We start from the raw sequence: 13,095 nt of genomic DNA on the forward strand, positions 1-13,095 counted from the left end.
GAAAGGACTTTGTTCTTTGAAGAATTTTTAGGACAGCTCCAATAATTAATGTTTTGATGTGCATATTTGTTACTTTCTAACTTTTGTTTAATGAATCATTTTTTTTAATCTTTCCGTCTCACAGGCCCTAGAGATCAACTGAAATACATACAAATTCTTTTGTCCTCATTCAAGATGGTAATTTTGTATTTTTCAATCTCAGACATTTCAAAACCCAAAGGGAGGGTAAGTGTTGACACCCTGCCCAGGTCCTGCATGCTGTCTCCAATTTGCATATTCATGGGTAGATTGCTGGTGACTAGAAATCACCGAGAAAGTTGCCGAGAAAGGGACTATATTCTTAGGTACAGACGAGACTGTAGAGCTGAGGATCCCTGTTTTAAATCCGTGGGCTTCACCACCATGCAGAGAGAGAGTGGGAGATGTCCCCTACCAGGACGCTTTCTCCGTAGGACTGTGTGCTGAGCCACCCTGTGCTCGCCACCTGTCAGACCCCCAGCACTTGAAGGATCTCTGTGGCAGGCAGTTTGCATGTTCTCTGTGAATTCTGTGACCTTGCTTTTTCCCTGGGTACCACTGCAGAGCACCTGTCAGCATTCTAATAAATTTATCTCATCTCCGCGGAGCAAAAGGACTCAAATGGGTCGTCTCATCACTTATTTTAACCACTAGACTCATAGACACTCACCTGGAAACCTGCAATCCAAAAAGTTCTGAAAACCAAATAAACCAAATTCATTCCTCCCAACCTCCCTCCCTCCCTCCTTCTTTCTCTCCTTCCCTCCCTCCCAACCTCCCTCCCTCCCTTCCTCCCTCCCTTCCTCCCTTCCTCCCTCCCTTCCTTAGCAAAACCTGACTTGAACTTAAGTGAGGCTGCTTGTAGCCTTTTGTTTTTTCCTATTTAGCATGCCTGCTCATACACTGAGTTACAGAACTATGAATATTTGATTATGGCATGGTATTTTAAGTTTTGGAGGTTTTTTTGAGAGAGAGAGAGACAGGAAGGGAGAGAGATGAGAAGCATCAACTTGTAGTTGCGGCAACTTAGTTGTTCATTGATTGCTTCTCATACGTGCCTTGACCAGGGTGGGAGGAGGGCGGGTGGGAGGGTGCTCCAGCCGAGCCAGTGACCCCTTGCTCAAGCCAGTGGCCATGGGATTATGTCGATGATCCCATGCTCAAGCCGACGACCTGGGGGTTTTGAACCTGGGACCTCAGCATCCCAGGTCAACGCTTTATCCCCTGTGCCACCACTGGTCGGGTGGTGTTCCAACCTTTGTAAAAGTGTTTTGCAAACGCAGTATAAGTACTGTATTGCCTTTCTAAGACAAACTGTTAGAAAACTAGTTTTCCAAAACAACTGGCTGAGGAACTGTGATATTGTATAGGAACATCTCCAGTTCTTGCTTAGGTAAAAGTCCAAGAACTATTGACCTTTCTAAAGGAGGGAACCAGTAAAGGCAAATATAATAGGGGAACAATACTGAGTAAAGCAGTGGATTTTAGAGTCTGGAAAGGGCTCTTTGTTCATGGAAGTTCATGTCATGTATATCCATGAGATAGACGTGGTAATACCCACGTGCACAAGCTGTTCTGTCTTCCGGGAGTTAGTTGCAAACAACAGGCTTGTTTTGTTTCTACTCAGTGATACCTTTGGGTGGTGAGATCATGGGGACAGGAGCGGGTCCTCAGAGCATAACACCAGGGCTTTGACCTGTGCCCAGGACACGTTTTCTCTCTCTTGTGCTAACAGCTGCCACTGAAGTACAGTATCTCTGGACGGGGAAGGTGTTTTTGTCACTTTGTAACGTTAGATGACTTATCTTAAAGGTGGTTTGTTGCAAAATTAAAAACAATCTCTTAGGGAAAGCCCTCTTTAAAAAACTCAAAACCGATGTCACCTAATACCTTTTGAGTATCAGTTTCCCCAAATTCTTTTCTCCATTGTGCTCTACCTCTGTATCTTTAATGGCTTAGTGTGCCTTTATGAGGTGCAAATGTCATAGAAAAATGTTTGTGGCCAATTGTTTCCTTATGTGTTAAATTCTTGATGTAAGTTTGATATCTCTATACACACCAGTGAAAATGTACTCAGGCAGCTCTATAATAAATATTAAAAAAACATAATTTAAGATTTGCAGGAAACCGATGTAATGGGAAATGTTGAAACATATATATATATATATATATATATATATATATGTTTAATTTTATAAGGGAAAGTGATGATAAAGACTTAGAGTTAAAATTTAGAAAGACCATGTAGTAGTCTCTTTCCTATTCCGTTCCCTCCACTTCATTTAATATAAAACTAAATTCCTTACATTAAATTTATATTTATATTCTATTTAAAGGCTTTAGCATTTTCTTTCTTTTTTTTTTTACACAGCATTATGTAAGTTTAAAATCATCGTTTATCATCTCAACTAAAGTAAAAGAAGCAAGAACGTGTGGGCCTCTATGGGTCCTGCAGCCCCGAGGGACTGGAATTGGTCATTACCCAGATGGGCTCAGAGGCCAGTGCCCGCTCAGTCTTCCCCGTTAAACCTAGGCAGAAACGCGGACAAAGCACCTAGAATCCTGACCCATAGAACAATGAGATGAGTGAGAAGATTGTTTTAAGCTGTCCTGTTTGTGGTCATTGCTGTGCAGCAGTCCCAGGCTAATCCTGATGTTGGTACCAGGAGCAGCTGTTGTTGCCCATGACAAATTACCCCAGATACTTCAGTGGCTCAGAGCAATACCCTTCTTGTATTTTATCTTGCAGTTCTGTGGGTGGGACATCCGGGCAGGCTCTCTGGTTCAAGGATCTTCAAGGCCATATCCAGATGTTGGCCGGTCTGGTTCTTATCTGGGAGCTTGAGGATCAGCTTGTTTCCAAGCACCTTTGGATGGCTGGTTGAAATTCAGCTCCTTGAGGTTACAGGACTGAGGTACTTGTTCTACTGATTGACTGTGGAGGCAAAATGCCAGGAACTGAAACAGCTAAATAAGCTATTCAGTGAGCAAGCTGTGAATTCTGTCAAGAGACATAGTAGCTATCAAAATGAAAACTTGGCCCTGGCCGGTTGGCTCAGTGGTAGAGTGTTGACCTGGTGTGTGGACGTCCCGGGTTTAATTCTCATCCAGGCACACAGGAGAAGCGCCCATCTGCTTCTCCACCCTTCCCCCTCTCCTTCCTCTCTATCTCTCTCTTCCCCTCCCACAGTCAAGGCTCCATTGGAGCAAAGTTGGCCCAGGTGCTGAGCATGGCTCCATGGCCTCTGCCTCAGGTGCTAGAATGGCTCTGGGAGCAACGGAGCAACGCCCCAGATGGACAGAGCATTGTCCCCTAGTGGGCGTGCTGGGTGGATCCTGGTTGGGTGCATGCGGGAATCTGTCACTCTACCTCCCTGCTTCTCACTTCAGAAGAATACAAAAAAGAAAAAATGAAAACTGTGGCAACTGCAGAATAAACACCTGGGTATAATCTACTGGTGAAATTGATACAGGATATATAAACCCTGGGTCAGGATTACTAGCTGGTACTGGGTCAGGGTTGGGGGTGGAGGAATGAGGTTGATAAGCTATGTTGATGTGTGTTATGCACCAGAGCAAGAAGGATTTTAGATGGAATCCTTTGAAACATCAACAGAAGCAGGAGGTGTGCCCTTTGCTTAGAAAGGATAGATCACAGCCGTTTTCTAGTGATGAGCCCTGGTTTCAGTCTGCCCACAAGGCCTGTCAGTACCCATGGCTGGAGCACACCCCGCTCTCTCCCGTGCTCCGAAAGAAACTCTGACGTCTGGTTAACTCGACACAGAGCGAAGGCATCTGGTCTCATTAAAAACAATGGCAGGAGGAAGGCCTGTCATGTGAAGAAGAAAATTGTGACATTTTATGCTCTGAAGACATCCACACTTTAAATCGCAGCACTTACGACTACCTTCCTTGAAAAGCTTTGTCAAGAGAGACGGGAGGGATAACGCGTTCTCTTTAAGATGCAAATCACACCACCTAACATTCTGCGACTTCTCACACAGGATGCTGTGGCTTTCTTTTGGGGAAACTGAGTCTGTGTCACTGCCATTCCATCTTACATTAAACTGTTCCGGTTGCATGTACCACTGGCCCGCGGGCAGACCTGTCTGCCTGGCTTTGCCCTGGGCTCTGCGATAGGCTGTAGGCAGCGCCTCGTGAAAAATGTCCCGGGCAGTTGGAACCACTGCAGGGCAGTCATAAAGTAACACCGCAGACCCTTCTCCTGTGAAAATGAACAGTCCCAAGAATACATGTGCTTCTCTGTCTACACTTGACCTCATTTAACGAAGACAAAATGTGAATTGAACAGTCTATATTGATGATCTGTTTGTTGTTGTTGTTCATTTACCTGTCAGGGTGTTCTCTTCCTGAGCCAAATCTTTCTGTGATTTCCTCTGTCCCTTGCTGGGCAAGGAGACCAAAATCCGTGGTGACATCTTCAATATGGCATGTTGTCCATCGGGAAAGGGACAGAAGGGCCAGGATAGCATGTCTGGATGCGTGGAAAGCGATGTGAGCTGTGTTTTAACAGGAGGAGGGGAGGAGGACCTGGCACGTTCCTGGACAGCGAAAACTGTCATTTCACACAATGTAGCAAAGTCATGGAGGAAACAAACAGCTGTGTTGAAGCAGGAGGGTTTTCACTGTCACCTGAGGTTTCTTTTCCCTTCCTCCTTCGGCTGCTTTTGTGGACCTGGTGCAGGCAGCCTGTGCACAGCCCACGGGATCAGGATTCGGGTGGTTTTACTGCAGGATGAGCATGTCGATCGACTTCATGACAGATCCCAGATATATATATATATATATATATATATATATTTTAGCCACAAAGGTTAGTTAGGTGCTGGAACGTGATACTAAGAGGAATTCTGACTCTTCTTTATTTGTGAGTCTGTAAGAAATGGTCCATTTATTGACTTGGGGTTTTGTATTCCATTAACATAGATTAAGTGGAAATTTGAATAGCAGCCATCAGTCTGGAGTTTGTTGATTTGGTGGCTGTGAGACGGGAAAGGCCGGGTTAGAGTGTCCCTGGGTGTCTCATGTGGATATTCCCAGGAGGAGGAGGCTGTGGGCAGGGCAGGATGATCGAAGGCTTGTGAGTGGATAAGCCACCAGCTTGAAGGGATGTCCACAGAGGATCTGTGGCCGGGGCATGGCCTGACCTTTTGCCAGTGTCTGATCTCAGCACCCGTCTCTTCCTCCGTGGCTCTCTCTGTTCCAGGCCGTGGCCTTGTGGCTGTTCTGCCGGCAGACCTAACTTGTTTCCAACTCAGGGCCTCATTCTCCCTGCCTGGTACATAGCTCTGCTCCCTCTGCTCCCCCACCCTCCGCTGGAGGGGCCCCTTCACTGGGAACTCTTCCTCGGGTCACCTGCTCGGAGGGGCTGTGCCTGACCTGACCGCTGCATCCGGCTGGCCGAGCCTGTGTCCCCTGGCTCCATTTCCTCCTCTTCTGCTTGTCGTTGAGCGCTTGCCTGACCCTGCACCTGGTGGCGGCCACGCCAGCTGCTCGGGTGCCTGGACCTCAGGCTTCCTTGCCCTTGTTCACTGAGAGAACCCCAGGCTGGAAGCGCGTTCCTGGCACCTAGCAGCGACTCAGATGTTTGTCGAATGAACGATTGTCTGAATGTATCAGGAAAGTAGATTTATTGGGTTGGGGGTGCTTTGCTTCATAGAGTACAATTTTGGAAATTTGGAATTTGTTTTCCCTACCCCAAGTCTACAAAAATGAATTTATGGTCTTTTTTTTTTTTTAAATTGACTTTATTGATTAATAAACTATATAGGTTTCAGCTATACATTCTGTCACACATCATCTATACACTGTGTTGTGTGCTGACCACCCCAAATCCAGTCTCCTTCCTTCACCATGTACTCCCTTTCCCTTTTCTCCCTCCCCCATCCCCTTCCCTTAGAGTCTTTATCTCTGTGTCACTTGACATTGGAGATCTGGGAGCTGGTCACTCATTCCCTGTCTCTCTTCTCCTGGATTCCAGTAGCATAGCAACATGACAAGACCATGGGCTTAGGTGGTGGATGTTCTGTTCAGCAGACCAAGTGCCCAGTAGCTACAGTGCAGGGGTTTTGGAGAGGTCACATTCGAACAGCTTGGATTCAGGCATGTCCAGCAGACTCCCCGCTTCCCAGGCAGGCACCCCCTTCCTCCAGCGGAAAGCTGAGTGGCTCTGACGAGGAGGACTTACGGCATGAACCAAACACAGAGAGCTCTTTCCACAGGGTTGGGTTGGATGGGAAATAGGATCTTTTGGCAGCCAGAGATGTTCAAACCACTTCTAAAATTATGTATGACATGCCCAGTGGGTCCAGCCACACATTTAGAGCAGATTTTTTTTTTTTTAACATGTAGGAATTCATTTTTTTCTTCAAGTATCTTAACGTATTTTTGTAGTTTCCCAAGAGGCAAACTCACCTCACAAGGTCTCAGTCCTGTCATACTGTGAATTTATGGACCCAGTCTGGTTCTTTGCAAGTGTTCCTGATGCAAGTGTTCCTGATACCAGCCGTGCCCACAGGCGGGCCGCAGAGAGACAAAACCGAACTTGGTGTGGTTGCCCACTAGTTAGAAACGGGGAAACGAGGGCCCCGTGGCTGTCGGGTTCCGCTGGTTGGGTCAGCATGTCTTCCTCGTAGAGAAAGGGTTCAGAAAGCAGGTGGAGAGAGACACTGGAAGGATTGTTCCAGCTCGCCACCCCCAGTTGGGGGAGCCAGACAGTCAGTACCACCCTCTTCTGCTGAAAAAAAGAGGGTGGACTGCAGGCTCGGTCAGCCCCTCAACAGTCGCCATAGCAACGCACGTATAAGGCTCTACCTGCAGCTACGTGATCTTGACCAGGAGGTAGCCGTCAGCACAGGGTGTCTCTGGGAGTGGTGAGGGCCGCTGTGAATCATCTGGACGTCTGCCCAGTGACCCCCAGGCTCTCTCTGTACCCCTGTTCACAGGGAGGAAGGGGCGCAAATCCAGCATCGGCTCAGCTCCCGTGGATGAGAGAGGTGTATGCTTAGGAAGAAACGTCATGCGTGTTCTAGCCTCGATGCATTTAATGCACGGAGGACACGGACTTGACGGGGAGACTCAGGAGCCCCTTTTCTGTTCCAGGTCCGCGGGAGCAAGGGAGAAGTGCTGTACGTCTTGGACGCCACCAACCCGCGACACTCCAACTGGCTGCGTTTCGTCCACGAGGCGCCATCGCAGGAGCAGAAGAACCTAGCTGCCATTCAAGTGAGTGTCTCTGCTTCTCGTTTTCTCCTGTGCCCAGGGCGGAGCATGAACTCGTCTGTCACTGTACCCTGTGCTTTCGCTTAATTTCCCGACAACCTGCTACAAAAGGGAAAGAACGGTAACCCACTCACAGAAGCAGAAAGAGCCCATCTCGTCAGCTCCTGCAGGAAGGGCAGGGCGCGTGGTGAACACACACTGGATCCCTTACTTTATGGGAATTCCTGGCAGGGGTTGGGGGGACAGATCACAGGGTCTGAAACTGTCTTTGGCAGGCCATGCTGTCAAGCACTTGAATCCATTCCCCAAGTGTCTGCTGACAGTTTTTTTTTTTTGTTGTTGTTGTTGTTTTTTAATTTCTCTGAAGCTGAAAACGGGGAGGCAGTCAGACAGACTCCCGCATGTGCCCAACTGGGATCCACCCGGCACGCCCACCAGGGGGCGATGCTCTGCCCCTCCGGGACGTCGCTCTGTCACGATCAGAGCCACTCTAGCGCCTGGGGCAGAGGCCAAGGAACCATCCCCAGCGCCCGGGCCATCTTTTGCTCTAATGGAGCCTTGGCTGCGGGAGGGGATGAGAGAGACAGAGAGGAAGGAGAGGGGGAGGGGTAGAGAAGCAGATGGGCACCTCTCCTGTGTGCCCTGGCCGGGAATCAAACCCGGGACCTCCACACGCCAGGCCGACGCTGTACCACTGAGCCAACCGGCCAGGGCCGGAAGTTTTTTTTAAGTTTGATGGGTTACTTGGCTCACAGCACAATACTCTGTGCTATTGTTGGGTAAAGGCTTTCCAGAGAGCGTAAACTTGGGTACAGCCCCGCAGCCAGACTTTAACATCTTAAAGGATAGTGCACTGGTCAGGGCTCTCCAGAGAAACAGAGCCAGGAGGGTCCCTATCAGTCTGTCCATCTGTCTAGAGACCTACCTAGAGACAGAGGGGGACACAAAGAGATTTATTATAAGGAATTGGCTTATGCCACTAAGGCTGGCAAGACTGAGACCCATAGAGCCGCCATCCCACTGTGAGTTCAGAGGCTACTGGCTGCTCTAAAATGACTACCAAGGTCGTCAGGTTAGAGGAGCTGACGTTCTAGTTGGAAGGTCATCATATGGCAGGAGAATTCCCCTTCCTCAGGGGAGGGTCCCCTTTCTGTTCTCTTCAGGCCTTCAACTGATTGGATGCGGCCCACCCACATCTTTGAGGGCAATCTGCTTAAGTCTGTCTAGTTAAATGTTAATTTCATTCAGAAATATTCTCAGAAAAACACGTAGAATAATGTTTTGATGACTCTCTGGGCACCTGGTGGCCCAGTCAAGTTGACGCACAAAATTAACCCTCCCGCCCTGGCCGGTTGGCTCAGCGGTAGAGCGTCGGCCTAGCGTGCGGAGGACCCGGGTTCGATTCCCGGCCAGGGCACATAGGAGAAGCGCCCATTTGCTTCTCCACCCCTCCGCTGCGCTTTCCTCTCTGTCTCTCTCTTCCCCTCCCGCAGCCAAGGCTCCATTGGAGCAAGGATGGCCCGGGCGCTGGGGATGGCTCTGTGGCCTCTGCCTCAGGCGCTAGAGTGGCTCTGGTCGCAATATGGCGACGCCCAGGATGGGCAGAGCATCGCCCCCTGGTGGGCAGAGCATTGCCCCTGGTGGGCGTGCCGGGTGGATCCCGGTCGGGCGCATGCGGGAGTCTGTCTCACTGTCTCTCCCCGTTTCCAGCTTCAGAAAAATGATAAAGAAAAAAAAAAAATTAACCCTCCCAGGTGGGAATGATGGTTTTTAAATTTTGTATTCCCATAGCCTAATATTGTGCTACATAGAACAATAGGCTCTGGTACAAACTATGAGCTGGACTTACATGAACCCCCTAGGTGTAAATTAAAGGAAGAGGAGAAAAAATTAAGGTGAGAAGTTTTTGAAGGTTTTCAGAGGGGCTCTGTTAAAACTCATTGAACAGATGATCTAAAGAATACAGAAGTGTTATCTTCTGCTGAGAAAGGGATCACACGAAAAAATCCAGCTTCTGGGTTTTGCATTGTAGAAGAGAGAAGGGAAAAGAATAAGGGAACTAACATTTCTTTGAGTGTTTACTTTATGCAATGTTCTATTTATTCATAAAAACTGAGAGCTTAGTATTTACTGAGCCTTGTGCTGATGTCACTCAATTCCAAGTATAAAACCACACAGTGGCAGGAGGGAAAAAATGCATAGTTAGGTTTTTAAAGTAACCAGTAGACACAGTCATCGAGAATATTCCATTTCCTGATGTCATTAGCTATCCACATTTTTTTTTTCTTTTCAGTACAAATAAGTATTGGATAACTTATGTGACTACAGCCTCTTCTGTATGGAAAAATGAGAGAGCTCTTTCCACAGGGTTGGGTTGGATGGGAAATAGGATCTTTTGGCAGCCAGAGATATTCAAACCACTTCTAAAATTATGTATGACATGCACTGGCCCAATGGATCCAGCCACACAATTTAAGCAGATTTTTTTTTTTAACGTGTAGGTATTCATTTTTTTTCTTCAAGTATCTTAACATATTTTTGTAGTTTCCCAAGAGGCAAACTCACCTCACAAGGTCTCAGTCCTGTCATACTGTGAATTTATGGACCCGGTCTGGTTCTTTGCAAGTGTTCCTGATACCAGCTGTGCCCACGATGCTCTGAAATCTTACTTTGCTACCTGTTGTTCTGTATGTTCTTGAATGTTGGGTTTTTGATACTATTCTTCTTTTCAAACTAGGTTATCGTTTTCTTCTTGTGCTTGAATAATGGTTTGATGCTTTCCCCAAGTTCCTTTAGTTGAAGAATACTTTTCCCCTCTTTTCCTGTGATTTCTGTCACATAGGAGCTCTCTCCGTTGACCCAGACTTTCAAGGTGTTACATGCTGAGCGTTGGGTTTTACTGTGGAAATCTCCAGGATTCCTTTTGTTCCCTTTGAGCATTTTGCTTATCCTGTGGATAGAATGGCCCATGAGAACATCTTTCCCTCCATCTTTTATTCCCCACACTCACCTCCCTCTGGGCTCTTTTAACATTTCATGTAACTGCAGCCTCCTTGCAGAGGTCTCTGAGTTTGCGCCACTGTTTGCGAGACCCACCACGGCCTTTGTGCCTGTGCTGTGCATCCCAGGGGGTGGGCAGCACTCTTCCTCAGCATTATCAGCTGTGTGTCTTTTCCTCGAAGAAAGCAGGAATCTACAGAAGGTGACCCCCGTGGCTTCAGGGCTCCTCTAAGACGTTATGGTCCGACTTCGTGAGGGGTGAGGACCCTTGTGGGGTTAGAACGGGGACTCTCAGCGGACCAGAGGCTCTGTGGAGCGTCACACCAGACATTCCCCTTGCTGTTCCAAGGCCCCGTCAGAGTCTGGGGTGCAGAAGTGGGTGGTGGTGCCTTGATTCCTTAGCACCCTGCTTATTTAGCTGAGAGGAAGGTGGGGTGCATGGTGGCCACCGAGCAAAACGTGGGTCTTTGTGAGCTCTCCCCCAGTAACGTTTTTCCTATCTGAACAGTAGCTGGAGCAGCAGGCTGCTCAGGGATCAATATCCCATCTTCCCTGGGGCAGAGAGCTTATTCTTTGGGTCCCATGGCTGATAGTGGTCAGCCTTCTGATCAGTGGGGACAGCTCCCCCGAGGCTGGCATTCAAGAAACGCTGAGTTGCTAAGAGGTGAGCAGAACATTTTCCTGCATAGCATCAGGCGTGCCAAGTTGCATCTGAAATTTGGAGGGTTAAGGAAAATTTTTAATTGTGCCATGGGTCCCAGGAGGGGAGTAAATGAGAACCATTTGTGGCGATGTGGCTTTCTTAGTGGAAAACGTCAATATCTGGTCCAATGTGGTTTTGGACACGGGATGAAGAATCTGAGGTCTGTTCTGGCAGGGGATAGAACGTCTTTTCAGAGATGTGGTTCTAGCTCTGGTTTCGCAATGTGTTTGGTTCTGGAGACGTTTCTTTGGAAATGAGGACTTAAGTATCTGAGTTATTGAAGAAGGATTTCATAGGCAAACGGTTCTTCCCACGGGCACACCTTTGAGAACAATCAGGTAAACTGTGCGTTCAGACCTCTGAAAAATCATTTCCAAGTCAACCAGAACATTCTAAACAGGAAAGATGTGGCTTACCATGAACCAAAAGAATCCTTAAGCTCTACAAGAAATGGGTGATTCTTATTATGTGTTCATTTTGTTACACTGAAGGAAAAATGCATGTGTTGTATTTGAAACAAATATTAGACCTTGCTGTTTGGCAGGCTTTCAAAAAAACTTCTGCTCTTTTGTGATAGAAAACTATATGTTTAAATACAGAATTAGGTCACATAAAGGAGAAACTTGGCATTCTTTGGACATTTCAGAGAGAGGGTTCCATCTCATGTTCTTAAGGATATATGTTCCTGAATCTTCCTTCGAGACTTTTTTTTTCTTCAAAACATCATCAACATAAATGAACAGGCGGCTTGGTGTTTTACAAGAGTTGTGGAGGGAGAAACGGCTGGGTCAGGGTCACCTCCTGAGGGTATCTGGCCATAGGGGTGGTCTAAGTCAGTTGGAAGGGTCTGGGGCTGAGCTTCTAGCATCAACACAGCTCCACCTCAATTCTGAAGTCAGCTTGGACCCATGACCAGGAGGTTGGTTGGACGACTTAGAGCTGTTCTCCTTGCTTCGCCTCATGTGAGAACAGAGACGTGGGCAGGTCACCCAGAGCTGGGAGATCAGAGGCGAGTCTCCAAACAGAGCCACAGTTTGGATGTTTTTGAGCTCAGATAGGACTTTCTCCATTGTCAAGCTGTCGGGGTCCACCTGCTTATCAGCGATGCGGACGCAGAATTCAGGTAGCCGTCATACCAAGCAAGCAGCCAAACAGCCCACAAAAAGAAATCTCAGAATAGCCCGGATGTTATTGTTCCCTCCAATTTTTGTGGTTTTTTTGTTTTCTATTTGTTTCTTACCAGATTTACACAAGGACATTTCTACAATGTTTTCTAGACTGTCTTTTATAGAATAGTACGGTGCCACTGTCTTGTGGTTTTTCTTCAGTAATACCATTAAAATATCAGTTAAATGGCTTGTCTTTTAGTGGTGTTTTTTGTTTTTTTCAACCTTTTTACACCTGGGGACCCATGCAAATAGAATGATTTCAGGGACTGCGAAGGCAGAAATCACCCTGAGCTGAAGCAAATTTGACTAAGATCACTGGGTCAATAATCTTCATACAACATCAGGGTGGTTTAACTTTTTCATGGACCAGCACAGAGTTTCTGGCAGACCGGTCCGTGGACCAGCAGCTTAAAAACACTGGTTTAATGTGTTATCTTATGGTAAGGTATGTGTTTGTCTTTCAGTAGGGTAAAAGTTTAAAGTCAAATGCCTAGCCCTGAATCCTAGGAGGTTTTAAATACCAGCGCTGCTGTGATTGTGCATTCCAGGGGGGCGGGGTAGGGGGAAGTTGATTATTTATCAATTTATTATTTTCAATCATGTCGTCTGTTGTTTATTGGCAGGGCGAGTGAAGTCTCATGGTTTATGGCAACATAGATCTCCTCATTCGCACGAGTGTGGGCTGCTGCGGGCTCGCCCCCCAGCTCGGTTCCACGTGGTATCTCAGGAAGCGCTCTGACCAAGGGACATGCATTTTCCAGGCAGAGGGGGCAGGAGCAGTGGCCCAAACACGCGAGTCTTCGAGCTTTCTCTTGGACATGGTTCACTTCACTTGTAATCACATTTCATGGGTCAGTGCCAGTCACCTGGTGAAACCTGATACCTACACCCCTGTCAGTCCCCCCCCGCCCCCCCTCGTCCCCCCACCGGCAGCACACTAAGCCACATGGCAGCTCCTACAGG

The 13,095-nt window shown here is 47.6% G+C and overlaps 1 protein-coding gene across 5 annotated transcripts in view; it reads left to right on the forward strand.

Moving 5' to 3' along the window:
- PRDM5 (PR/SET domain 5) overlaps positions 1-13,095 on the forward strand; it is a 98,833-nt gene that overhangs the window by 22,986 nt on the left and 62,752 nt on the right. For all 5 annotated transcript variants that reach the window (XM_066233938.1, XM_066233936.1, XM_066233935.1 and 2 more), the window contains one exon: positions 7,141-7,263. In XM_066233938.1, coding sequence (XP_066090035.1) covers positions 7,141-7,263 — 123 coding nt within the window. The remainder of the gene's footprint in view (positions 1-7,140; positions 7,264-13,095) is intronic.

Source organism: Saccopteryx bilineata, chromosome 1 (assembly GCF_036850765.1).
Source record: "Saccopteryx bilineata isolate mSacBil1 chromosome 1, mSacBil1_pri_phased_curated, whole genome shotgun sequence".
Lineage (NCBI taxonomy): Eukaryota > Metazoa > Chordata > Mammalia > Chiroptera > Emballonuridae > Saccopteryx > Saccopteryx bilineata.